The sequence below is a fragment of the Phasianus colchicus genome, chromosome 1 (genome assembly GCF_987193195.1).
Source record: "Phasianus colchicus chromosome 1, bPhaCol1.hap1.1, whole genome shotgun sequence".
In the NCBI taxonomy this organism is placed as follows: domain Eukaryota; kingdom Metazoa; phylum Chordata; class Aves; order Galliformes; family Phasianidae; genus Phasianus; species Phasianus colchicus.
In genome coordinates, this window is record NC_143436.1 from 31,620,001 (window position 1) to 31,647,674 (window position 27,674).

The window sequence follows — 27,674 nt, forward strand, 5'->3', positions numbered from 1 at the left end:
CCAGAAGCATAGCCTCTGCCACTCAGCTCCAGATTGCTTGTGACCAACTCCATTTCTGAAAGTTCATTGAGGGGGTGAGTGGGGAATAACATATGGGTTGTATCGCATTTAACAGCTACAGCACTACTGATACATATATTTTTGGAGTGGCTAAATATTTAGAATATGTATTTATGTGTATTTTTTTTGTGAATCACTTTTGTTGAAACCAGCATTCACTGGAGGTTACGAGCAGTGGAAAAAGTGCAGGGGTCCTGAGCAAGCTTCAGGAACTTGGTCACAAACAGCTTCTGTTTCAGCTTAACTCAGCCTTTGTATGATAACCAACTGAAACACACCCAAACTACATCGTGCTATCCCCAGGTTAGGTATGTTTTTTGAAGCAATGACATCTCTTGCATGTACAGTTCAAGCTCTTCTTGTGAATGGTTTTGTAACTTCTGCTGAATTTAATGCTATTCCATAATGGTCAGTCTGAGTTTTCTAGAGGTTGTAAAAGTTATCAACTCAGTGACAGCTCATTTTGTTGGAGTATGGCCTAACCTCTGCTGAAAGCTGTGTCAGCAGCCTTTCCTGGAAGGAGGCATTGCAATGGTTCATCTTTTAGCCAGCCATTTTCCCCACCATTGGTGGGTGCTTTGGTGCTCCTCCTGTGCTCTGTGAAGGCAGGGCTGACTCGGTGGCTGTTGGTGGTAGTTGGTGCCTGTTTCCCTACGGGCTGGAGCCAGGCACATGCTAAATTCAAAGTGTTCTATTTCTATTTAGTTATAAGTTGTTTGTTTTTTATTGTTCCTAGAGGAGCATTTCCTGTACTTGCTCTTGCCAGGTGTGGTTTTGCCCTCCAGCTCTGAAGCACAGTGGGGTTTGGGTTCAGCTCATGTCACTGCCAGACTTCCAGCGATGTGGAGCTGCTTCATCTGCTGTAACACAGAGATCACAGTGCTGCCCTCGCAGGCCAGCAGACCAGGTCTTTGTTACCATGTGACAATGTGCAGCAGCCAGGGGTGCCTCTACCAACCCGTCATTCTCTCCATGCACTGTTCCCCTAGGCCATCACCATGCCACCACCAGCTGCTCCCCGCAGGGCTGGTCTGGAGCCTGTGAACCAGTAAAGATGGTCAGCGGCCTGTTCATGGTGCTGCTGGTTGGATCATGTGTGCTGAAACTGATGTGGCTTCAAAGCCACCCTCACTTGGTTGGAGCACTCTGCTGTCCTTCATATGGCTGCATTACAGTTTGCTCTTTTTCACTCTATTGTGCGAGTCTGTGGTGAGATAAGCAATGTGTGGTCTGAGCCAACACCTTTAAAAGGATAAACCAATGGCTTTTTTTCTTAGATGGAAAGAAATGCAGCCTAGTGTAGCTATAAGCTCGAGATGGGGAAGATGTACCTGGCAGGGTCTGCCAGCAGCTGGGTGAGATGCCCTGTGAGGAACTTATAGGTGGCAGCCTGCCAGCTGCATCTGGGAGGGTTTGTTATTGTTGGGGTTTTCACTCCACCCATCCACGGGCAGCTGCCCTCCTGCCTGAAGTTGTGCCCTCGTCCCAGTGCTGCCCTTGGGGCTCCTGCTGCCTCGAAGGCTCTCTGTGAAGGCTGTCCCAAAGGACTGCCACGGCCACTTCCTTTGGAATTGCATCTCAGGAGATCCACCAGGGCAGACCTTCATGCTGTCAGGTTGTGTTGGGAGTGATGAAGAACTGGATGATCGGATGCTGCTCTGGCTGCATCCCCCTGTGCTGCTCCGAGCTCTGCTCTGTGTTCCCTGGCTTAGGAGGGTTGTGAAGCCTCACAGCTTCAAGTCTATAATCTGCCATAAACCCCAGAGACATTCTGGCTAATGTGCAATGTGGTAAAACCCACTGCACCAAAACTGAAGCAGCTCTGACTTCCCCGTTGCTTTCGTCCCTCCCTTGTGCTGTTGCATGGAAGCATCTAGGAATCCCCAGCCAGTTTTGATTTATAGTCCTCATAAAAAACATATATATATAGTGGCTATAGGTATAATTTCTGCAGCATTTTGGGACTAATTATATGGCAAGCTGCTCTCAAAATTCTTTGATGTTGGCTCCTACAGTCAGTGCTCTCTGTGCTGTCTTCCACCCTGGCTCTGATGGCTGTGCACTGTGGGACCCAACACGTCGCTGTGATGCCTCACAGCTTCCCAATGGCAACTGCGGGAGCTGCGGCTGAGTTGTGTGAAAAAGAGCTGTAAGGCAAGTTCAGATTCCAGCCCGTGCCTTCCTATGGATTCATCTCCTTTTATGCGGTCAGTGAATTGTGCGTTACTGCTTCCCTATGGGCTAATGATTTGGTTTTGTTTTGAATATTCATAGATGCCGTACTGATCGATTATTTTGAAGGCTGCTGCTTCTAAGTTCTTTTTAATTACAGGCTATCATCTTGCTTACTGCCTTACTACTGTTCCCATTTCTTGATTAAACTATTGATGACTGTGGATATTGTAATACACAGGGCTGTGTGGGGCTGTTTGGTTCAGTGCTGTCTGCCTGAGCCCCAGCTGCCCGCATCCAGGAGCAGCAGAGCTCTGTCCTTGCCCTGGGCCATGTCCTCGGCCTGGTAGCCATCACCTCAGCTGCCTTCACAGAATCACAGAATCAGAATCACAGAATGGCCAAGGGTTGGAAGGGACCTCAAGGATCATGAATCTCCAACCGCCTGAAAGGAGAACTTGTTGAGGTGGGTGTTGGCCTCTTCTCCCAGGTAACAGTGAAAGAATGAGAGGGAACGGCCTTAAGTTGCACCAGGGGAGGTTCAGGTTGGATATAAGAATAAAAACTTAGAAAGAGTGGTGAGGCACTGCAATGGGCTGCCCAGGGAGGTGGTGGAGTCACCGCCCCTGGGGGTGTTCAAGATGTGTAGATGATGTGGCACTGAGGAACACACTTAGTGGGCATATGGGGGGGGGGGCTGGGGTTGGACTGGGTGATGCTAGTGGTCTTTTCCAACATTAATGCTTCTATAAATCTAAGCCTGGGAGCCCTCCTCCTCCTCCCCTGCTGCACATTTTCTCCTGTCCGTATTTTTGGAGATTTTGCACATCTCACCAGGGAGAAGGATGGGGTAGGGACGAGTAGTGAGGGGGCAATGCCTAACATGCAGATCTGCCACCTGAAGCCTGGAGGCGATGTGCACTCAGCATTGCTCACTGCAGGCACCCAGGCAGCCCAAAGAGCTCTGTGGTGGCCGGGCCCACTCACAGGTACTGAGGTGCTCCCTGCAGAGGAAACCCAGGCACTATAGACAATGCTTATGTTTTAATACACATTACTGTGCTTCACCTGTGCCAGTAGAGCAGCTGGCAGCCTGACTGGGCACAGTCACAGCCCGTCAGCAAAGCGCAGGCCTGGTTTGAAAGGCCTGTGGCTGTGGAGCTGTGACTCAGCCCAGCCTGCTGCAGCTGCGGAGGCAGGCAGGTGTTGGCATCAGGATGGCAATACAGCTGCACTCTGTATAATGTGCTCTGCGACTGCTGTGACCAAGCACTGCAGCGGCTGAGGTAATCCAAGGAGCACCGCTGCTAATGGGCGCTGACCGAATCGCTCTGGCACTCCCTCAGGGTCCTGCTGACAGAACCATGCAGGGCCAACCCGCAGTCAGTACAGGAACCCTCCCTGTGCTCACACTGTAGAAATAGCTCCTGTTGGCATTGTTGGGCGTTCATCATCCAAAATGTACCAAAACCCTCTCTGCAGTAATGGCTGAATTGGCAGTTTGTGCTGTCAATACACCTGAAGCAGATATGGCCCCAGGAAAGTTTGTGAAAATAAGACAGATTTGCAATTTGGGCAATTAATTCTTAATTAACTACAGTCAGTTTACTTACTTTCCTCCTCATTACTGTATTTTCTTGGCAATAATGTCCTGCTCTTTGCCTTCCATTGCTGCAGTCCCCTATGAGGACAGGCTGAAAGAGCTGGGCTTGTTCAGCCTGGAGAAAAGAAGGCTGCGGGGTGACCTCATTGCAGCCTTTCAGTACCTAAAGGGAGCCTACAAAGAGGAGGGGAATCAACTCTTTGAAAGGGTGAGTGACAGCAGGACAAGGGGAAATGGTTTTAAGCTGAGGGAAGGGAGATTTAGGTTGGATGTCAGGGGGAAATTCTTTACAGACAGAGTGGTGAGGTGCTGGAACAGGCTGCCCAGGGAGGTTGTGGATGCCCCGTCCCTGGAGGTGTTCAAGGCCAGGTTAGATGGGGCCCTGGGCAGCCTGGTCTAGTATTAGGTGGAATGGTTGGTGGCCCTGCATGTGGCAGGGGGGTTGGAGATTCATGATCCTTGAGGTCCCTTCCAACCCTGGCAATTCTGTGATTCTGACTATCTCCCCACCTGTGTGAGGTATCTCCATGTCTCCTACAGCCAAGGAGCAGCAGCCCCAGCCCAGCCCCTGCCATGCACCGTGTGCCTCTTAGCCCTTCCTTCTTTCTGAAGTGTTCTCAGCCTCAGCAGCTTGGCACCTCTATACCTCACTGTCTCCAGTGAAGCTGCTGAGTCGTGTCCTTCCATTCTTGCTAGTCACAGCAGTGTGCTTTTTCTATAAGCCCCCATGCCTGTCTATTAGTGCACGTTCAGTAAACACAAGCAAGGTAAGTCTGTTTCCACCACAGCCGCTAACACCCAGACGTTAACAGTCAGCATCTAACAATGGGACTCCACATTTTCCAAAAGGTGAGCAGGCTCTTTCACAAACCATGCGACAATGTCTGCATGGAACCGGGGCTATGCCTCAGTCCTGGAAAGCAACGAAATGTTTGGAGCAAAGCTCCCACTGTAGATAGGAGATGATGTGCAAGGCAGGGCCTGGCTGGTTTCAGTTCCATCCTCGTCTAGCAAGAACTGTCATCACTGCAGCACGTGTGGCAAATGAACGCTGCCACACGGACTTGTCTTCACCTTGCAGCATGTGCAGGTAGACAAGGCAGAAAGGTGGCAGAACAACTGAAAACAAACCAGATGTAAGGAGGAGTCCAGACAACATAAAACAAGACTAAGTATGAATACTAAGTAGAAGTAGCAGTAATTAATGCTGCTTTCTGCAATAAACTTTGAGCCAGAACCACTGAAGACCAAACACTGACTACTGACAGCTTAGTGAAAAGAATTTATTAGAAAATGTTAAGCACTACATAAAACTAGTTATTTTTTTTCAGTAGACAGCACTCCAGCCTCATGCTACAAACACCGTACAGTAACTCCGGACAGCCACTGTGCTCCTAGGATACATCTTCAGGATGAGACATTCAAGCAGCATGCACAGTGAGACAGTGAGAGGAGTGGAGGGAAAACCCTCCTGATTTGCCTGAGTTCACAGAAAGTACAGTTCTGTAATTATTTTCCTCATGGCAATCTGGACCGAATGAGTTCCGGATATCCCAGAGGGCAGGGCTGGGCTCCGTGCTCCCAGCACTCACTTCACTATTAGTGCATGCAGGAGTTCAGTACAAGGCTTTCAATAAATAGAAATACAGCTCTCATACCATTTTAACAGAAACATGACTACAAGGTTAACGCACACGCCTTCATGGGCAGTCACATCAACAGAGACTGTACTGCACTGTGGGAAAAATAGGAAAGTCTATGTATTAAGGCAATATGTTTTTTTTTGTTTTGTTTTGTTTTGTTTTAAATTCAGCATAGAAATTGCAATGAACTGCATATTTTTTTTCTGTCAAGTTCTGAAATATTCTACTGTACAAAGTAAAGTTCCTGATCACATTCCAATCTATCCCATATTCTTCATGCTGAAATACAGTGGAGCATCACTATACCACCAGCCCACCAAGATGGCAGCACATGGCAGCTCACAGCCCAGCAGGAGCTGCAAAATGAGATCAGTGATCCCAAGTCCCCAACTCAGGCCCTCCATCATTCCTCCCCTTGCAATTTCCACCTCTCCTTTATAAGAAAAAAAAAAAAAAGACACATTTACATGGCTCCCAAAAGGAGCTCTATAGCAAGGCTCGACTGTATAAAGATACAAAAAGTCATTAAAATTCCCAAAATCCAAAGAAGTAAAATGTAATAAAAATAAGTACATGTGGTGTGATAAACCAGGACTGACATAGCAATAATTTGCTACATTTCTCAAAAATGCTAACCCATTTTAGCTTCAAAGAGCTCAAGAGCTCATACAAATTGCTACCACAGTGTAAAACTGAGTCTTTTGAAAAATCTAAAACCCGGCTTGACTGTAGAAAATGTATTATATCAGTTTCTAATTTACATAGTATTTTTATTTAGGCACACAAAAATAAATATAGACAGTCAAAGGCTTCATTAAGTCTTTAGAAAGTTATAATTAAGTGATAAACATCGCTTTTTTATTTATTTTACAGCTGCATCTCCCTTACTTCATCTTCAGGCTTCTGCAGAAGTTACTTAGAGGGTAAGGATGAGCTCTCTGTTAAGAAAAGGTAACTTGGGAAACTACTGGCTATGAAGACAATCCATCAGAAACATCAGTGTTGCTTGGTCTGCACTGTTTGCTGGTGAAGCAGCCCCCCAGTAAGGGGGCACAGCCAGGCCCAAAGGCAGTGCTGAGGTGGTAGCAGCACCTCTCCCTGAGGAAAGCATTTCTATCTCAGCATGAAGCTCAGAGAAAGGCTTCTTCCTAATCAAATCTGGAAGGATTTCAAGCTGTCTTCCTCAAAAGGAGCTTCTATTCATCTCAGCAACCCTCACTGCTGCACTCATAGTTACACGAGCTCTTCATTAGGTGAAAGCATTCTTTTAGCACATTTTATGACTCTGCTTTCAGAATGCCTGTGGTACCTCCACTGACCTCTCTAGAGGAAGTGCTTGGGGAAGTATAAAAGCCAGTGCACTTAAGATGGTGCATTTCCCGTGGTGCTCTATGCTCTCAGCCCTAGCTCACAATGAGAAGCAGCGTACAGCTCAGGTTGGACACCTGGCAGTCTCTGATCAGTCATGAGCCTAAGAACCAACCGCAACTTTTCTTGGTCTTGCTTGAAGAAACAAGGAGTTGGTGTGCCTGAACGTTCAGCTCCAGCACAGAAGCTCCCAGTAGCTGTGCTAGGATTAGGACAGGATTAGGCACAAGCTAAGGTTGTTGATGTGTGGTGATTGAAGGCATTCAGCACATAAAAATTCATCAAGTTCATTCCCCTACCTTGCAACAAATGGAAAAACTCCACAAACAAAACCAAGCAGCATAACTTTTATTTGGTGTTACAACAGGCAGTGCCCTTGAGTTGGGGCACCGAGTTCTACTGTTTGCGATTTTTCTTTTTAAAATCCAAACAGTTCTTCTGTTCAGACAACTCCATGTGCTTTCTATATACACGCTGTGAGCCCTGTGGTCAGCCTGTCCAGTTAACACTCAAAGTATCTGTCAAGGCAATACATTATTTCATCTTTGCTATCATCAAGAAATCAAAACAAAAAATTCCCCCTTCATCTGACCAATTAGATGTACTGTACATACCTGTTCCAAAAATCAACGTATTCAGACAAATTTCTAATTTAATGCACTGTCATTCAAGTCAAAAAGCTGTACATCTAAGTATCCACACAATCGTACATCCCTAATGATTCTTCTTTACACCTTTTCCTTTTTTAGGCATCTGCTCTTAAAAAGGAATAAAGAAATCGCCCTGCAGCTCTGTATTTCTTTAGAACAAAACATTATATACTACATTGAAAAATAATTTTATCAAAACCAGATTCAAAGCACGGCTGTGTACAATTTTCAGCTAACGGTTCATGATGAAATTGCACTTTGCAGAGAGAATAAAATTAAAAACTGAAATGACATCATTTCCTTTCACAGGAGACCGCCTCTTCCGCGTTCTTTTTCCGTGAGTGTTTGTATTTGTCTACATACGCTCTCACTAGATTGGCCACTTTTGCAGAATTAACTTCTCCACTCTTGCTATGACAAACCTACAACAGTTTTAAAGAAAAAAAGAAAGCTTGAAATAGTTGCAATCAGCCATCACATGCACAGTATTTTCCCAGCACCCCAGGGCTTCTGCATCTCAGTGTAACTTTGGAAAGCGCCAAAACTTCACCAGTAACTATTTCCCAATTCCTGTGAACTCTTCCAAACAATAAAGTTAGTTCTGATCCCATAGCTGGACAAGCTCATGTGAATGGAGAAAGGTAATTTTGCTTTTCCTGTTCTCCCTTGCACCAACTACAAGTTGCTCCCCCATGGCCAGAAAATCCAACCCAAGCCAACCTCAATTGGAACACACGCATTTCATGCTTTATTAATAGATAACTTACTTTATCTACAGCTTTCCGCACAATTTCTTTATATTCTTCCTTAGTGATGTCTTTATTTTGGTAGAAAGGCTTAATAGCTAGTTTGACTTCTTGTGCTGCTTTTTCTTGAATTAGCAATTTCTGACAAAAAAAAACAACCACAAACTGGAGTATTATTTTTTCAATGCCGACATACGAGTTTATCAATCACAACATTTATCAGACAAAAGTTATGATAGAGGACTAAAAAACTATGCTCCCCTTACTCAAATTCCAGCACTTGTGAGAGCTGCCTGTGTTTATTAAGAATGGAACGCTGTCCCACAGCAATTACAGTAATATTTCTAATAGAGATGCTTTAAATAAGACTGCATTACAAGGAGACAGCTGCTGGTTGGTTATAGCCCAGAGTATCACACAGATGACAGGATGAGGTGTATTAAGGGATACACATAGGAAGTGCTACCATAGTTTCAGTGCATAAAAAAATTTTTATATATGCATATTACACATGCATGTATGTAGATATATACATATAGACACTGTGAACTTGCCTGGTCCTTCTTCGAGCTATCTGCACTGGCTTCCACTGTTACACTTGCTTTGTTTTCTCCCAGTTTTACAGTTGCATTAGAGCCCTTGATGTGACTCGATGACGTCGCATTGCCAGAAGTTGGTCCCTGAACAGTTCCCACATTTCCCAGAACTGCTGCTGGAACAGGCAAGGCTGGAGTGCTCATGTTATTACTTGCATGAGCAGCATTTGGAACACCCTGTTTTTAAAAAGTTATTGGTAGTTAAAACATTCTCATACTGAAGGATAATGTACCTTTCTACCTGTTTCAGCAGCTACATCAATATCATATGCTTTGGTTCATCAAGTCATTTCCACACTTCATTATTCTGGAAAATATGTAAATAATATCAAATCTACTCAAAAGAAAAAAAGTAAAACTGGAAAAGTAAGGCAGCCACCACATTACTGCTAGAGTAGCTAGATTCTGGCTTCAATGGGGAAGCCAGTGACAAAATATCCTGCAAACAGGCATGAATGGCCTTAGTGCATTTTGAAGGAACCTTATGGCTACAGAACCTCCTTACTTGTCATTGGAGAAAAGGAGGTTCCTATTCTGTACATGAGATTAACATTAAAAAACATCATGCCCAGTGAGGCTGTGGGCGCCCCATCCCCAGAAGCTCTCAAGGCCAGGCTGGATGGGGCTTTGAGCAACCTGGTCTAAAGGGAGGCGACCCTGCCTACAGCAGGGGGTTGGAACTACATGATCAACCTGAACCATTCTATGATTCTATGACTCTATGATAATGATGCTGCTTTGAAAATATTTATTTTTGTGTTCATTACCAGCTTGAACTTCTACAGGAATTTCAAACGTGTCAGCACCTATTGTCTACTCAAGGCTAGAGACAAAATGCTGCTCTTTGAAGCACCTGTATCTATTCTTAAGGAAAAGCTATTTTCTATACATTTCCAGACACCACCAAAGGGCACCACGAGCACTGCTGACAGAGAACAGCAATAGATATACCCATGGCTTTCCTGACAAATGCCTGTATGTTGGGGCAATACACAATCTTTACAGAGCAGTGCCTACTGCTTCACTAGATACTAAGTTTCACGGTGGTTCACAAAACGCATTCTGGCTTCTTGTGTTTTAGTGATTAAGTGTACTGAATTTCCAACTGTGGAAATATTTTAATTACAGACAGTGCAAATGAAACCAACAAGTAATCTACAGGCATTTTAGTTCAAATAGCCCCTTGCTGTTTCACTGTTCAAGCATCTCATATGGCATGTAACCCCACTCAGTATTTCCCATGGAATTTTTCTTCCTGAATACTTGAGTGGTTAACAGCAGCATTCTTTTAACATTATTATGTTAAGAATTTATCAATACATCTCAAATTTTCAGGTATTAATGAAAACAGGTTTAGAAATTATTGTTCTAGAATATCTTTTTCTATCTGTAATGCAGGGCAAAGCATTTTCGGTTAGAGCAGGTGGCCTGCAACCACCTGAAGGGAAGGACAAACATCAGTGAAGCCCTTAAGAACCCCATATATGACAAAGACCTGGTGTTACTTACATCTACTTCCACGGCCATTCACTGTCTTGGAAGCTGTTCATTTTCCTTTCCCTGATACAAAAGCTCTTAATATAAAAAGCTGGCTACAAGAGGACTTAACATACACAAAGGATGTTTTAAGTTATCTTGGAAGGCACAAAAAGACTGTCTGATCTGCCCAAGCACAGCAGAATTTTTAAAACTTGAGTAATAAAGCAAAAGTTAGGTCTTAAACAGGGCACCCAGCACCAGGACAATCTTGCAGGAAGTAAAGTAAAACCTACCAAAGAAAGCCTGAAAATTACTATGAACAAAAAGGCTCAAACGATTAAACAGAACAGAAAATGTGGCAGTGGGGGTGGCTGAGCTGCTGAGACAGTGACAGTTGGAGAATGGAAGCATGGAACAAATCAATGCCATGAAGTACTTGATAACTTCCCTCTGCTCATACAACAAATCAAGGGATAAGAATTGCAACAAAGGGGTCGAGGTCACTTTCTACACAATGCAGAAAGGGGATTCAAGCATCTCTCAAAGCTTGAAATACTGCCTTTGAAGGGGAAAATTTGAAACTGATTATTTCCAAAACTAAGGAGAAAAAGGTAGCAGACAATAAGAAGAATTGTCAGTGTTCCATTACCACCTGGAACATCTCACTACCACAAACAAAACAATTGTGGTGCTGTGTATTATTATCTAAAAGCTACAGTCCCCTAACAACTCAAATTCTCATGGATACTTCTACTTAAAATCTGATGTGGAGTGAGAGAAGACAGGCAAGAGAGAAAGAAACTGCAAGTATAAGTTTACCAAGGAGGTAGCATTAAATTTAAGAAACCCTTAAGTATGTTACTTCAATCCATGGCTTCTGATAAAGCATACCTGCAATTGTTTTCCATCTTGCTGTGAAGCAATGTAGCTGACTTGTTGAGATGGTGGGGGAGGAGGTGGAGGCGGAGGTAATCCCTGAGACAAATTTGTGGGAGCAGCTACCTGTATGAGAGGCACTCCGGTATGGAGATGGATGGGCACTGGAGGGGGGATGTTAAAAGGATTTCGTTGCATATTCATCATAGGAGGAGGGACACCCACGGGATATGGAAACATATTCATAGGCTGGTGCTGTGCATTCACTTGCGGCATTACATTCATTTGTTGCTGCATCATATTTACTGGTAACTGAGAACCATCACTTTGCTGGTTGCCTTGGTCTTTGAGGTTTGGATCTACCAGATGAAAAAAAAAAAAAGACAGTATATGAAGTAGAAAATCCGTATTTTATAAAGTAAAATGTGGAACTAGGTGTCTGAAATCTTCAAAGCTTCGAAAAGAGTTCTCTATTTGAATATTTCAAAGATAGTGCATCACATTACTATACAGCACTCATCAGACACATCACTGGGCTAAGTGCTAGTTTCTGATTTTTAAAAAAGGTCACCTTATTATGCAGGTCTGCATTTTGAATTTCCATTACTCTAATTGTTCCCATAGCACAGCCAATACATTATTCCATCACAACGAAACAAAAATCCTCCCCAAAAGAACAGAAAGACAACAGAACTTGTTTAGTTTTCATGCTATTGGATACGTTACTTTTTGCTCTCCTTTGTCCATGCACTCACTGTCAACCAATTTTGAAATATGTCAATATTCAGAAAATTATTAAAAGCCCTGTGATGGCGCAACAGGTAAAGCCTCGAAGTAAAAATAACCTCTTGGGGGTGACACTCTTAAAAATGACTTTAGTATTTCAACCTTACCTTCAACGGAAGATAAAAAGTTACAGTGTAAGGTATAAGCAGTGAGCCTTTTAAAAAAGTCAAGCAGCTAGGTCTGAGCTATAGACAAGGGATTATAAATCTAGGTGCATTTCTCATTCCCTCAGAATCCCTTCCTTGAGGAATCCTTTCAGCTCATGCAAAGGGATCAGCATTTAAGCCCTCAGGCTTCACTCTGGTCCAATTCTCCTTATACAAGGCCAGCTACAGCACGTTGCCCAGGACCATGTCATGATACCAATCAAGTCTGTTTTGTCCAGTTGTGAGAGAGTATTCTCATCTGAAGCTCAGATTCATGAAAAAATATTAGCATGACTATCCTAAACTATGGAAAATAATGTCTGCAAAATCACGACACTTGCAATTAAAGGTTTGATATATTTTCCTGTAGCAAACTGAAGGTTGACAAAGTTCAAAATAAAGTCTCAAAATAAGACGCCTTTGATGCAGTTGCCTCTGAAAAGAACACCACTGCTGGCATGTAAGATAAAAATGGATAAAGACAAAAGGCAAAGCCACATGACAATAGGAAAGGGAAAGCGTAGTTGCCTTCAGAGCTGGACTTTGTGATTTTTTTTAAATACAGTTTACACCTACCACTTACTTCAGAACATTAATGATCTGTGGATAATTTATTAGCAGGCAGATGCTAAAAGTAACCATGAAGAGGATGTTTTTCTCTTCAGCCAAGAAGATTTAAAGTTGTACTCTTTAGATGCCTAGTCTGTAAGCAACACAAAAATTCTGACTTCGAACAAAATCAAAAAGGCATCAAAATCCTGGTAAAACACTGTAAGTCCATATTCCACATTGCAGAATTACTATGAATTACTATGAATTCACCCCCAATTTTGAAGAACTAATCAACTAACAGAACAACATGACTAGAATTTTACTCATCTACTGCATCTATGACTAAGCTTTGTATGAAAACTGCGTGTACCTTGTTCAAGTGTCTCTTCTTCTTGTCTAGCTCCCCATCCAGACTGTGGGCTTGAGGAGTTTCGTCCTCTTCTTGAGTAATAATTCTGCACGTCAGCAGGTAAAGTCTTTCTTACAGCCCAGCTGGATGCAGACGTCCACCCAGACCTATCAGCAGGCGTATCAAAAGAATCCTGTTCATTCTTACGCTTGTATGGCTGCTGCTCTGAGAACCTTGTAGCTTCATTCCCAGAACCATTCGAGTTCCCTGAGAGAGGTTTTCTACTCTGCCAGTGATTTTCACTCTGGTCTCCATATGTGAAACCACCTCTTCCACGACCACCTCTGCCACGATGACCTCTCCCCCTATTTGGAAACCAACCTGAACCAAAGTTTTTATTCCAAGACTGTCCTGAATTATCATGTCTGCTGTCTTCCCAATGAGGTCTATCTCTGTTCTTGACCTCAGGAATGGATTTTATCCTTTCCATTACCCAGTCTGGACAATCATTCCTCCGCTTGTCTGGAGAACACTGAGCATCACTGTTTTTTTCCATATTGTCCTTCTCCTTTAGACTTTCATTCTGTTTCTCTTGATCACTTCTTCTGTATCGATCATTCCCTCTGGGACTCCTCCAGTTGTCATTCGCCCATCTGTCTTTCCAACGAGGTGAATGACCATCCCTCTCATTTCTAGAGAATGAAGAACCTTTATTTCTCGTCCTTGACTGTGATCTTGACCTAGATCGTGACCGGGACCTGGACCGGGACCTAGACCATCTTCTATTTCTTCTCTCTCTGTCACGATCTCTTCTCTGACAATCTCTATCGCTGCTTCGAGATCTAGATTTTTGTCTCGGAGATGAATCCCTTGTTCTTGACCGAGAAGATGACCTCCTGCTTTCCTTGACAGTTTCCCTCTTGGGAGATCGAGATGGTGTTTTTCTCTCATCTTTGAGCGTCTCTCTTTTTGGAGACTGAGATAAGGATCTCCTTCCCTCCCCAACAGTTTCCTTCTTGGGTGATCTGGAACTCCTCTCCCTGGTCATCTCCCTTTTAGGAGATGGTGACTGAGATTTCCTGCCGTCTTTCCTAGAAGGAGACCAAGTTGTTGATGGTGAATGAAATCGAGACCGTCTCGTTCGAGTCTTTTTGTCCTTTTTGGGTTCTGACTGACACTCTCCTTCTTGGTGAATAGTTTCATCTTTTTCATCAGACAATCCTGAAACTGATGCAGAGTTTGCTGTATCACACTGTAAGGAATCCATCTTTCCCTGCTCTATGCTTTCAGCTGGTGGCAACTGTTCAATCTGAGGTTCATTCTGGTCACTGCAAAATGAGTCACAATCCATTGGTATCATTTCATTGTTATCCTCACCAAAATGCTTATGTTCAGCATTTATTGTCAGTGACTCTGAAGTTCTGTTCTCTTCACCCTCTGGCACAGGGCTTTCTTTTAAGGCTTGCTCTGATGCATCTGTAGAAGTATTGCATATTAACCTATCTGGTTCCTCGTCTTTATCACTTTTAAAGTTTTGAGTATTTGTACTTGCACAGTCCACTACTGTCTTTTCATCTGCCTTAGCATCGATTTCTATGGTTTCTGTATGCTCATGCAATTTGCTTTTGGGGCTCTCTAATGGCTGATCTTGTTCCAAAGGCTCCGGATGTTGCAGTAATTCATCTTCTGGACCAGTTATTGGTTGATGTATTTTTGTACTTATATTCTCAAGTAATTCTTCCTGAGGACTACACAACGTCTCGTGTAAAGTTTCAAATGTTGCATGGTCACACAGTTTATCTCTGGGACTAGACACTGTTTCCATTTGTTCAAGAGTACTTTTACAGGCATCCTGATTCTCGAGTTCTATGTTTTTTTGATTAAGATCTTTTATTCCAAATTCCTGACTTTCTCCTCCTGAAGTCAATACTGTAGATTCTTGGACAGAAAAACTTACATCTCCATTGCCTGAAGTATCTTCCTCACATTCTCCTGTAGTTTCCTCAATCTCTGCATGCTCATTACAGCTTTCTAATCCATTAGCAGATTCTGTTTCTGCATCATTTTTCTGTGAAAGATTTGCACTACTGCTTTCGTTATCTGACTGCTGGTCTTTATCTACTGTTAGAACCACTTCAGACTCAGCATCATCATCATCCTCCTCCTCCTCCTCCACTGAATCACTGGATGATTTTTCAGAACGTGCAGAACTTCTCAGTTTCTTTTTAGCCAGAGCTGTTCGTTGTTTACCTATTCTTTTTGTTTTTCGTTTTGGGAGAACATTCTCTGATTCTGAAGAGCATTTATTCAGAGGTGGATTATTGCCATCAGGGGCACTGCACCCAGAACTGCTTGACCGAGGTGAGCTCCGAGACTCACTCAGAGTCTCGTTTTTGGTGTTCCGTGCAGACCTTCTTCTAGGAGTAGCATTAACAGACTTCCTTCTACCTCCCCTAGTGCCAGATGAACCTGATGCTTGCTTTTTCTCTTCTCCTTCTTGGGCACATGCAACAGCATATCCTTTCCCTAAAGATTCTAATAAAAGCAGAATGTCTTAATGCTTGGTAATAAACAGTTACACAAATACAATTAAGACAATAAAATTAACTGATATTATAAAATAATACAACATACAATACAGTATGAAATGCTGCCACAACTTAACTAGCTAAAATCAAGTCCGCCCCACCCCAGAGCAGACTCTCTGTAAAGAACAGAATAACAAAAAACAAATACTAGGCACCAGGAAATGCACTTCAGAAACAGCACTGACATCGCTATATAGACAATAATGGTACTCACAATTAAACCACTGCTGATAAAGCAAGAATGATATTCAAATATGGTCAGCATTTAAACCATTACAAAAGTAAGGAAGTAAATATCTGATATTCTTAGCATATAGCAATTCTCATCATTCTTGTGTGCAGGCCTGGTTGTCAGTGAAGCCTCAATATTATGGAAGTGAAGCTCAATACTACAGAAGAGAAACTCAGTACTAGAGTAAGATTTTCAGACAACTGTCAGGGACAATCACATGGGAAGCACTTGATGAGAAGTACCAATGACGACATACCTCTCTACAAAATCTAATTACTGACAGTATAAACTCATTCCAAAGTTTTAAGAAAGTCCCTGAACACTCCATGGCAAGCTGGACAAATTCTGCTGCCTTGCAGCACAGGGAATAGAGTGTACATACTCAATATATCTGAAAGCTTATGAGTGACAGCTCCAGAATTTAAGATAAATGATAATTAAGTAAATATACTTAAATGTAACACTCAATTCAGAACTATATTAATTTCTTGAGATATCCATTACTTTGTTTCATACTCTGCGTAGACTCCAAAAATAAAGGATTTGCTCCTTAAATTCATTCTCTTCACAGCTTCATTTTATACACAAACAGTAGACACTTGCTTAGAAAGATTAATTTCAACAGATTTTGCAATTTATCACATCTCACAAATACTGAAATATGTTTTATAAACTACTTAAGAATATATATTAAAAAAACGAGAGGAATAAGACAAAGCATCAAAGCTTAAAAAACACATTTTAAGAAAAGTTTACATATCTATTTTTTTTCATTTCTTTCTCACTGTTCATCTTTGCAGAAAGTCCCAGTTTTACCCATGTTTCCTCCATTTTCTGCCTCTTTCTTCATCTCACATTACTTGTAAGACAAGAGGTCATTCCCTTCTTCACATACTTGCTTGCCATGCATCTCTACCAGTATCTGTAAAAAGTTAATTTCGCCTTGCTTTTTTCCCTACCATTTTTCCTTTGTTTCCTCTCTTATGCTAATATAAAAAAGAACGGGGAAGGAACACTCGCAGAATGTGCCCCACATCCACAGGGGGCATTCTTCACATTCTACACCCACCAGTGGATCCACTGGAGAAATTTGAAGGCTCTGCCCCCTGCATGACCCTTGCTGGCAGGAAGTCTTCAAGTAAAATCTGAAGATTACTTAAAATTTTAGTGTCCACATACTAAAATGCTTCAAGCTTCAACGTTGATGACTGTCTTCCACTCTGTCCACAGCATAAACAATCTATTAAATATCTGAATTCTAGTTTAGGTGTGGCAAAAGCATATTTACAGAAATAAATTTATTTGCTGTCTTTTTAGCCTGGTAATCTTACTTTTCGAAATGTAAAATATCTAACTTCTAACCTAGGTGAGTGAGAAAAGTATTTAAAAATGTAAATTTATAAACATATATCCTTCCCCCCCCCTCCTATAAAGATTCAACTTCCTGCCTCTCCTAAAAGACAACATAAGGCATTTACTTTCAAGTTCTTCATTAGCAGTTGACAATATCATCAGTATTTGCAAATCAGTTGCAGAAATTATTAATGATAATTAATCTGTTCGAAACTGTCCAAGTATTTTGGAGCTTACTTAAACACTCTTCAACTCATAGAAAAACTGATTATTTTTCCCTCTGCTTCTGGGACATGGCAAAGAAGCCTGACAGTGTAAGTGAAAAGGAGAAGGGAAAATCAAGAGATAGAAGCTACCACACACTCATTACTACTAGAAGCAGAAACAGTTAAGTATCAGTTAAACTGTCAAAAAAGACAGAGGAAGTAATCTATTTTTTTTTACTGGGAAATGAGGAAGTGAAATAAGTACATTTAACAACAATGCAGAATATGAACTAATAAAGCATTTCTTCAATCATCTTCCTACTTAATTCTTCCTCATAATTCACTTCCTTGATTCAAGTATGCCAAAAGAGACCAAAATCTCTTCCATCTTTTTTCCTACTAGTCAAATTAAAGTGACCTAATTTCAAATCCAGAGAAGGTATTATCTCCAGACTTAAAGGAACAGCACTCTTCTGTTTCCACTTAAATTTGTGCAGACAATGAGAAGAGAAGCTACGTTCTAGCTGAGTATGGAGAGACAGGCAATTAAAGCAACTGCAGAAAGGTAATCCCTTCCATATCTTGTCTTCTGCTAAATTTCTGTCACACTGTGGAGCTTCAACACCTTTGCAAGTTTCTGCCCTGTTGAGCTAGCAGACATACTGAAAGAGATCTATACATTGCAGTTTGCAGACTATTCTAGTCAGCCAGGAAATATACCACCCAAATACATCAAGCAACTCAGAATGTATCATAATGCAGTGCCATCTTTAACTTCAAAACATTCTGTTTTCAGCTGCAACTATATCCACTCTGCTTTGAATTTTGAGAATGACATTTTTATCAATACTCCACATTAGCTATAAAGAAAACTTACAAAAAAAAAGTTTACCAAAGTTTTCCAAAGGCCCGATATTTGTTGGAAGAACTGTCCTTGCCACTGTAGTAGAAGTGAGCAGAAAGGTCTCAGCTTCAGCTCCATAAGACACTAAAGGAATTCTGTAAAAGTAAAATCATTAATGTTAGTTGTTAGAGTTATTTGCAGGAGGTTTTGGAAAGAATGCTCAAGGCCATAATGCAAACACAAGGCCTCTACCTCACAGTGTAGAGAGAAACACAAAGCTGACAGAAAACAAAGCTTTCCTTCTTCCAGGCTTACCATGAGGTCTAATCTGGTGAAACAGTTTGAAGAAAATATGTTATGTTAAAGCAATATACACTTAAAGTCAAACACAACTGTAACAAAGAGATTGCTTCAAACTACTAAACTATACTACTGGAAGTAAAATCCTGAATGCTGATGTAGCACTTCAGTGTAAGACCAGCATTTTTTCTGAAGAAACATCAGAGACGGTGTACAAAAATTTAGTTGTAATCTACTACTTTTAAGCTACCATTGAGTTGGAATTAAACTTTCCCTGAGGAAAGTGTGTGAAAAGAAATACATAACTTGTTATTAAAATCTGAAGTGCAGCTTTCAGTTACAATCAAAAATCTCTTATCTGATTTCTGTAGTCTGTTTTATGCCAAAGGCAGAGGTATGCTGTGGAATTAATATCAAAGAGAGCCAGTTTGATCTATTTATATATTTTTTTTTACTTTAAATCTGTTTTTATAATTCTACTTTAGATTCATGAAGATATCTTTTGGGTATGCTTTAATGCTCATTTATCTGCTCTCTGACAAAAAAATTCTCATGTTCTGTTTCATTTGATAAAATCCCTCTTACTCCTTGTATATGAATTTGTTTACAAACAGTCAGAAAAAGTGCCGGAACCATCCATGAAGGGAAGTCAGAGTCAGACTGACATTAGAACAAACACACCCTGATCTTCAATGATAGAAATGATTTTAAGAGCTCATATACACTGCCTTCTAAATTAAGTGAAAAATATGTTTAAGCTTGCATTTTTATGAAAAGTGATAGATGCTCATGTAAATGGAGTTACTATGCTCATCACAAGGATCAAAGAAAAGCTGCCCAGGGAGGTGGTGGAGTCACCGACCCTGGAGGTGTTCAAGGAACACTTGGACACTGTGTTGAAGGACATGGCTTAGTGAGAGCTATTAGTGATGGGTGGACAGTTGGACTGGGTGATCTTGTGGATCTTTTCCAATCTCAGACACAGAAGAAAATCCATTTACATAAAAAAAAGCATGACATATACCTTTCAACTCTAGCAAGCACTGATGAACAGGACAATTCCAGTTCTTGTCTCTTCTGCCTGATCATTGCATTGACGTCTGTGAATTCTGTACTAAAATACAAATATCATGTCATTTAATAATACCTTTTTACTATTAGAATTCCCTATTTCAATAACTGTTTTTATCAATTGCTAATTTTCAAATTTAGCTGTATTTTCAGAAGCTGTAATGCAAATATACACATATACAGTTTGAAGGGAAAAAAGTCATAGTGAGGATAACAGAAGTCATAAATACACTTTTAGGTGAGAAAATGCAAAATAGGGCACAAAATATGTGTTCTGGAGAGCTGAAAGAAGGGGAAAACTTTGTATCTCTTTAGTATGTATTGCATTTTTTCCATTATGGATTTTTCATTTATAAACTGTTGAAAACATACTAACAGTATTCATTTTGAGGTCATATTGTCCAAATAATGTTATTCTGGACTATTCCTCATCTAGCCTTTTTCTCCTTTTAAAAAATATTTCTTGTGCTCCTTAAGTACTAGGTTTATTATGCAAAATTACTTTGTGTACATTGAAAGTGTTCCTCCTGGAGCCACCAAACAACAAAAAATACAATTGTTTCTGCTACAAAACAGGAGATTTATTGCCAGCTGTTTTACTAACTGCTGTAGTAATAACAGGACTAGCCCTCTTCTACTCCAGGCTTCAATTTTGCAAGGACTTGAAATATGAGCTAAATTCCTATTAAATCAATGAATCAAGAGCACAATCTTAAATATTTTATGCTGAATACATAGGAGATATTGGGATGTTGATTTAAGTGTACTCATTTTGAAGTGTTTGCAAGTGTTTATCTTTTAACTGCTGATTTCTAACAAAAATAAAAGCAGTAAAACTTCAAAATATTGCAAAGCAGTAATATACAGATAGAAGCAGAAGGAGCTGTAGTATTTACAATACAGTAACTCTAATTGTATTTTGAGCATTGGTATACACTAACCAGTCATTTCTACAGCTAAGAAAGGATTCTTCATTGCTACCACTGGCTGGAAGCGTACTATAGAAACTAGTCCTGAAGCACTCATTCCAGCAGGTCTGTCTTCTGGTCTACAAGAAAACAATAACATGCAAAATGGAATGATTAACATTTAATACATAATCATGCATTGAAATTAAATGTCAGCTACGCTTCAGCTCAGAAAAAGCAGGCTCAGTATTAATACCATTTGCCATTACATCAAATGAGAATTTTGAGACTGAAAAGAAGAAATTTAGCATGCACTCTCTGCAAATAAAAATCATTTTTACAGGCTGTTCATAGTAAAATCCTTAGTGTTTCATATAGAAATTATGCATAAGTGAGCCCACTATTTACTGCTTCACAATACCTATTTCTGCTACCTAATGAAGCACAGCAAAGAGTCATAGCACCTTTAGACAGATCCCTTCTGCTCACTGCATGCTTGATCTAAAGAAAACATGTGAGTAGCTGGGATTCTTTTTTACCTTTAGATAGAATTAGAAAATTGAAGTTTAATGGTACATCTGTTTACTGCACCCTCACACAGAAAAAAATCCTCACAATCATCTTTATGTCTCAACAGATACCACTTTTCATTTCAGGAGTTAACAATACATAACAAACCACTGTATGCTAGAGCACTGCTTCTTGCACTGTGTTCAGTGAACAGCTTGAATCTGTTGCTGCGCACTGGGCTGGCTACAAAAAAAGCCCTGAACAATAATCCTCCAGACAGCTCCCAGACTGACACACTAATCTACAGTGACCTGCTTTTGCCACTTATCCTATCACCTCAAGGGCTAACGTCAGCTGGAATTTGACTGAGACATTCCTATTCATTCCCTATCATTCGTAATTTAAGATGGAAACTTACAGAAAATATTTACTCCAAAGAAAAATAAACTTCGTAAGACACACATTATTTGTCTCAAGTATGTAGTCATTTTCTACATGCTCTATAAAACTTAAGCACAGAAAGCTAGCTTACAGTACCATTATCCATTTTATCACAGTAAGTCTCTCCTAAAAAGCTGTTTTAAAAATGTTTTAAAGATGCTCTGGTTTTGAGCGTTTGCATTTTCACCTCCATCAAAAAAAAAAAAGGTTTCCAACTGTCCAACAGATATTTTCATGAAGTGCAGTTAGTAAATGAGTGCTTCCTTTCAAATATTGAATGCACAGTGGATAATTAAATTAAGCACTGTATGTCCTCCCAAATTTTACTTCTTTATTTAGACTTTTTATAATCTATACTGTGAGACAATGCTACTAACTGGTACAGTAAGTCACAGAAGTTAGATACAGAAGCACTGATCAATCTTGAAGCCAAATTAATGCTTGATCTACCACCAAGCATCACCCTCCCAGTACTAAACATTTTCAAATCAATGAAAAGCAAAGTTAACTCTAACTGGCAACATTAACAAAAATTTTAAATACCTGATTTAGGAAGGGGAGGTTGGAGCTAAAGACAGCCTTATAATTATGGTGGACAAGAATCAGATATGCGTAAGGGACAGCAGCTACAGAATGCTGCATGATATAGTACATGCCCCTGCAATACATGCAACAAGGCAGTAGGCAAGATAAGGACCTGAACAGTTTTTCCACTCAATTTTTAAACTTCAGGTAAGACAAAACAATGAACACCAACACTCACTCACACTTCAGAGAGATGTAGTGGATGCCCTGTCCCTGGAGACTTTCAGGGCCAGGCTGGACTGGGTTCTGAGCAACCTGATCTAGCTGTGACATCCCTATTCATGGTAGGGGAGTCAGAGAAGGCCTTAAAATCCCTTTGAGTTCTAAAGATTCTACGATTCTAGAATGACCTACAACTACCACATGCAAACAAATTTACAGGTTAGCTTCCTATGGTCAGGAAAGCACTGATCATTAAGTTGTGTGACAGAACCCTCAAATATTTCTGAAAGGAGGGAAAGCCAGAGCTTTTGTAGCTGCTTAAAAATTCCACTTAGAACATGTATTATAGGCTAAAAATTATGAACAAAAATAAGAAGCCTAGGAAAATTAGCATTCATAGAGAAGTCTCCTATTAAAAAATTCAATTTAATGCAAACTAGAACGTCCATGGCTTATTCCTAACAAATTGGTTAGTTACTACTTTTCAAATTTTGATAAAAAATAATGAAAATTCTCTTATCCTTCACATAATGATACTTAGGTTAACAGCTTGTAGCTGATCCAACCTTCTTTTGATGAATAAAGATGAAAGCAGGGTAGTTACAGTATTTTAAATGTGACATCCTAATCTAAATGAAAATATTTACCACCTCGAAAGTGTCTGGGAGAGAGAGAACAACATACTATCTTCTAATCACTTCTTTCAACATAGCAATATAAACTGAACAGTTTTGGATCATTCTAGAATTAATGAAGTTAACTTAAAAAATAGGGTGAGACATTGTTTGAAAGATGCCTTCCTGAAAGAAAAGTCTACAAATATTACATTATCAGAACCAACCTTGCTTACCTTCACAGACAGGGCTTTCTTGTTTTGTTTGTCAGACAAAATATTACCTGTGTGAAATAAGAAGCAGAACTGTGATCTAGATACTTTAACATTTTAGTTTTTAATTGTTCATTAAAAGTGTTAACACAACAAGATGCTAATAAAAACATATCCCAAGATGATTTGCAATGTGTTTACACAACTTCAGTAAAACCTTCACAATAATCTTTCATACATCAACTACTTCTCATTTCTTGTGATACTTGCTTACTTTCACTGTGAATACACAGAACAATACCCATCAACTGAGCCTCATAATACTGCTAAGTGCTTCTTGTTTCTGCACTCTCAGTAAAAAAAAAAACTCCCTGGTTTTTGCTTATCATTAGCAATGCGTCAGCAATGTGTCATATAAAATGATCTTATACTGAAACTAAATACAATTCCTCTGTGACCAAAGTGGAAAAAGTAGTCTTTCCAGTAAAGCCAGTACAGTAGTTTCTGATAAGTTCTGATAGTTCTTCCAAGCTTCAATTCCCTGGCATTTGGTTTATACGTGCAAATATAAACAGTAATAATATACAAAAAAAATAAGCACATCAAGAAAAGGACTTCAAGAGTTGTGCAATAAAACCCAGCAATTTTAGCAAACAGAGAACAAATAACAACTTACTGCATTTCTTCTTCACAACTTTCCTCAATTTTGCTGCTAAGGACTTTCTGTCTGAACATACAGCTCTTCTGCAACATTAACAGAAGACATTCATTACAAAAGCAGCAACATTCATGGGCGTACCTAAACTATGAGTTTATACACTCAAGAACAGTTTCTGATTCAAAGAATTTTTATTTCATGTTCATAAACCAATATTCTGACTGCTATTAAAACCTAACCTTGTATCCTGTACATCATTTTCCATGTATTAAATGCTGAAGTGCTTTAAAAAGGTTAAGGATAGAAAAAAAATCCATTTACATAACAAAATATAATTTTCTGTGTTAAATCTGAATGGTTAACCCTGCTTGATTTCATGGAAAACTTGTGAAAGGTGTCACAACTGGCTGACATAAATATTAAAAGAATACAAAGAAGAAGTCAAGAGTAATTCAGAGAGGTGAAACAATCACTCTTCTTTTCTAATAACAGTTAAAAAAAAAAAAGGAAATTTACTTTCAGTTATCTTTTCTGTAGTGAAGTCTGATCTCAAGGACTCTGTATACATCATAAACTCAATGAAACAGTGACTTTAAATTATCAGTATTTAGTGACATTTATCTATGTAATCTCAATCTTCTCCTTATGCAATACAACAAATGTGAGAACCAATTTTTTTCAAAACAGGAACATGATTTCCATACCTTCCTCTCAAATTCACTAGAATGAAAAAAGCTGTAGACTACAGCTGTTTTACGGCAAAAAAAGAACGTCATTAATGTTCATAATAAGGCAAGAAAAAAGGGCTTGCCTATTCAGATAACAAAATATAAGATGGTTGAAACATGTTTTACACAAAATGTTATTTGAAATTAATGATTTTTTTTTTCCCAAGGAAAACTGACATAAGAGCTACTTTCAGATCTCAAGTAAGAAATACATTGCTCCACACTTGTTGATTACAAGAGTATTTAAGATGAAATTACATCAGCAAAAGTAGTAGAAGCTCAACTACACGGGTGGAAAATAGTTTATTTTTATACAAACTTTTTAAAAATTATTTTAATTCCAGGGTGTACATTCTGTAAGATTTCAACTTAGATTTTGGATAATTCTAATTCGAATGCCCTACATTAAGTGCACTACCAACCTCAGAAATCTTCTCATCTTTGCATGGCTATATTTTTCCTTATTCCAGGTACAGTGTTCCTCCTCTTTCTTTTCCTTTTGCTGTTTTTCTACCTGAATCTGCATTGAAAAAATGAAGTCAGTCCAGACTAGAACTTTAGTAAATATAGGCTTTAAATGTATTCAAGTTCTCTTAAGGCCTACACAAAAATAAGCTCAAACAGAAGGAGTTGGAACTATTCTCAAATCATTGCTTTCTTCATCTCGCAGTTCACAGATTTGAAGATATTTTTCATTAAATGAAGGAAAATGCTTACATCTCGATATGTATATTGACTATGCCAGAGATGCACAGTAATTCCACAGCATCAGAATTCCCTGAGCATTCAGCCTGCCACAGCAAGGCTCTCATCTATGTACTGCCCCTCACTGAAAATCTGGTAATGAAATTTTTTCGACGACAACTCATTGGCTACATTTCCATTTCTTTCACTACACATTTAATATTTCCTTTTTCTAGAATCTCAACGTTGTTACTGTTAAGCTATTAGTGTTCAACTTATGAATATCATGATGCACAAGCTGCCCAGGTGCTGACATCGCTCCCGCTAACACTGACCACTACAGCTCTCAGTACATCTTCCAACTGTCCCTACTGCTCTTTTTCAGAGTAGAGCCCTTCTTCTTTGTCTGCTTTTCACAATGCAGATCTGTGAACAAAACCCCTTCAAACCAGATTTTGGTAAGGCCCTGAAACTCTTCCAAATGAAAACTTGAGTTTATCTGTCTTCAGCTGCTTCTGTGGTTCTTCAGAAATAAAAACACCAGAATGTGCTACATATGGCTTTTGCTGAGAAGGAAGCAGCCGCAGCTGTTGCCTTGTTGCTCTGTAGTTGAGTAGCTGGGGCTCTAGAATCACAAGAAATGGCCAGAAGGAGCCTGCTTCCTATGCATGGCCAAAAGCAAAGCCAGCAGCTTCAGAATTACTTGTAACCACAATTTTACCACAGAACTTCAAACTGTGCATAAAAATATCAGCATCTTTCTACTCTTTCTGTTTTCAAAATAGTCTATTGCTATTTAATATTCCTGACTGATAATGCTCTGCACAGCAGTGATTTTCAGAAGAACTGGAAGATGAAAAGATTCAGAAATTTAGGCTAAGCAAGGCTTAGTATTAACTGATTCCTCCTTCATTCATTAGTTTTTGTTCCTAAATTGGAGACCATGAACATATAAGATTTCTCTTAGCTAAAAAGAATATACAAGATCACATGCTTATTAATATAGCACTTGTTTACATAACCTAGTTTAAAAAAAGTACTTGGAGACCAATTACTGTAGTTCTATTCCTGAATATATCAGGAATGTTCAAAAACAGTATGCAGTACCAATAACAACATTATGATTATTATTACTATAAACATTTTGTTTGAAAAAATTAGAGTAATTCCTAGCTCCAAGTACCTAATATAAACATTACAGCTGTAATTATTTCATTAGGGAGTCTTATTTAACACAGATATCAGAATAAAAGGCTGCAGCATAACTCACACATTAATTCAACTGAAGCTATGTAAGAAAAAGCAGGCCCAAAACATACCTTTATCTGATCTTCTAATGCACCAAGCTGACATACTGCTCGAAATGGTCTGCGATCAATAGGACATGAAGCTTGTGTCTGAAAAATTATTTTTCCCATTAAAAAATTTATAGCAAGCTATGAAAAAATCTCAGGTTTTGGTATTTTTATTCAATAATATAGTAGCTAACAGGAAGTTAAATCCCTGGTAGGTAATGCTGGTTTTGTACCAGTGCACAAACGTTGTCCTCATTCCTTAATGCTGAGCACAGAATACTAACAAACACCAGGAACACTAGAAATAAACAGTACATAACTACAGGACGTGGGTGGAGACAGATGTCATACAGAGCAGTTTCACTTCTCAATTTCAGTCCTCTAACAAGTGTGGAGCTCATTGGCACATCTCCTGATGTCTGAGCTATTCAACTTTTAAATCCACCAGTATCTTTTTAACAGAAATCAAACAAGTCATTCCCTGCAAGTCAGTACTGCTTTGATCTCTGCTCAAACTTCCCAACCTTTCTGCTACCAGTGTGTTGTTTTCACAGTTCTCTGCTGCCTATTTAGGACTTTTCATATTTAGCCTTTGATGTCTACTACATTGTGGCACTTCCAATACTGACCCAGAAGCAACAAAACATTAGAAAGTTTCCATATACAGTCAAGAATCACAATGCACTGCTGGTTTATTGCATGTTGCCAGCAAGTGTTCAAGATGTAATTATCTTCCTGTGCTTATCAGTTCCTCCCTCAAGTTCAATGAACAACAGTGCAAACTGACACTCTATTATTTAGTAGCATTGGCAGCAATGTAACTGAAAAAAAAGAACAAAAAACACCACCAACAAAAGTCCAAACAGCCCACCATCCAAAAATTCACATGAATGGAGGTAAAAGCGCAGAAAGAAGAAAACCAGAGTCAGTCCCCTTCCACATCCTTTCCTATAATATCACAAAACTGGACAGATCAAAAGCAAACACGGTAACATCTTTGCTCCACTTATGCATTTAATCGAATGCACTACTTCTCCCCTTTTTGCAGTCTATGGAGAGAACTGACTCCCAAGTTTAAAATAGCTCAAGTTTCACAAAACACTTTGCAAAAGAGTGAAGCAGAAGGGTATTTTATCCTACAGTTACATTCAGAATAATAAAATATTAATAACAATAGAAAATTCAACTGAAACTCGGTGACAAAATCCACTTTCAGAGAAATCCGTATGAAAATAGATAGTAGCTTTTGCTGCTACA

At 39.8% G+C, this 27,674-nt stretch overlaps 1 protein-coding gene across 8 annotated transcripts in view; it reads right to left on the reverse strand.

Moving 5' to 3' along the window:
• Positions 1-7,255: 7,255 nt before the first annotated feature.
• SCAF11 (SR-related CTD associated factor 11) overlaps positions 7,256-27,674 on the reverse strand; it is a 38,673-nt gene continuing 18,254 nt past the window's right edge. For 7 of the 8 annotated variants that reach the window (XM_031589552.2, XM_090137968.1, XM_090137966.1 and 4 more), the window contains 12 exons: positions 26,442-26,519; positions 24,861-24,958; positions 23,729-23,796; positions 23,068-23,123; positions 20,562-20,668; positions 19,574-19,663; positions 18,298-18,404; positions 13,048-15,561; positions 11,209-11,552; positions 8,797-9,015; positions 8,264-8,383; positions 7,256-7,918 (listed from right to left, as the gene is read on the reverse strand). In XM_031589552.2, coding sequence (XP_031445412.2) covers positions 7,790-7,918; positions 8,264-8,383; positions 8,797-9,015; positions 11,209-11,552; positions 13,048-15,561; positions 18,298-18,404; positions 19,574-19,663; positions 20,562-20,668; positions 23,068-23,123; positions 23,729-23,796; positions 24,861-24,958; positions 26,442-26,519 — 3,930 coding nt within the window. In that variant the 3' untranslated portion in view covers positions 7,256-7,789. The remainder of the gene's footprint in view (positions 7,919-8,263; positions 8,384-8,796; positions 9,016-11,208; positions 11,553-13,047; positions 15,562-18,297; positions 18,405-19,573; positions 19,664-20,561; positions 20,669-23,067; positions 23,124-23,728; positions 23,797-24,860; positions 24,959-26,441; positions 26,520-27,674) is intronic. The other variant, XM_031589554.2, reaches the window with a different exon arrangement.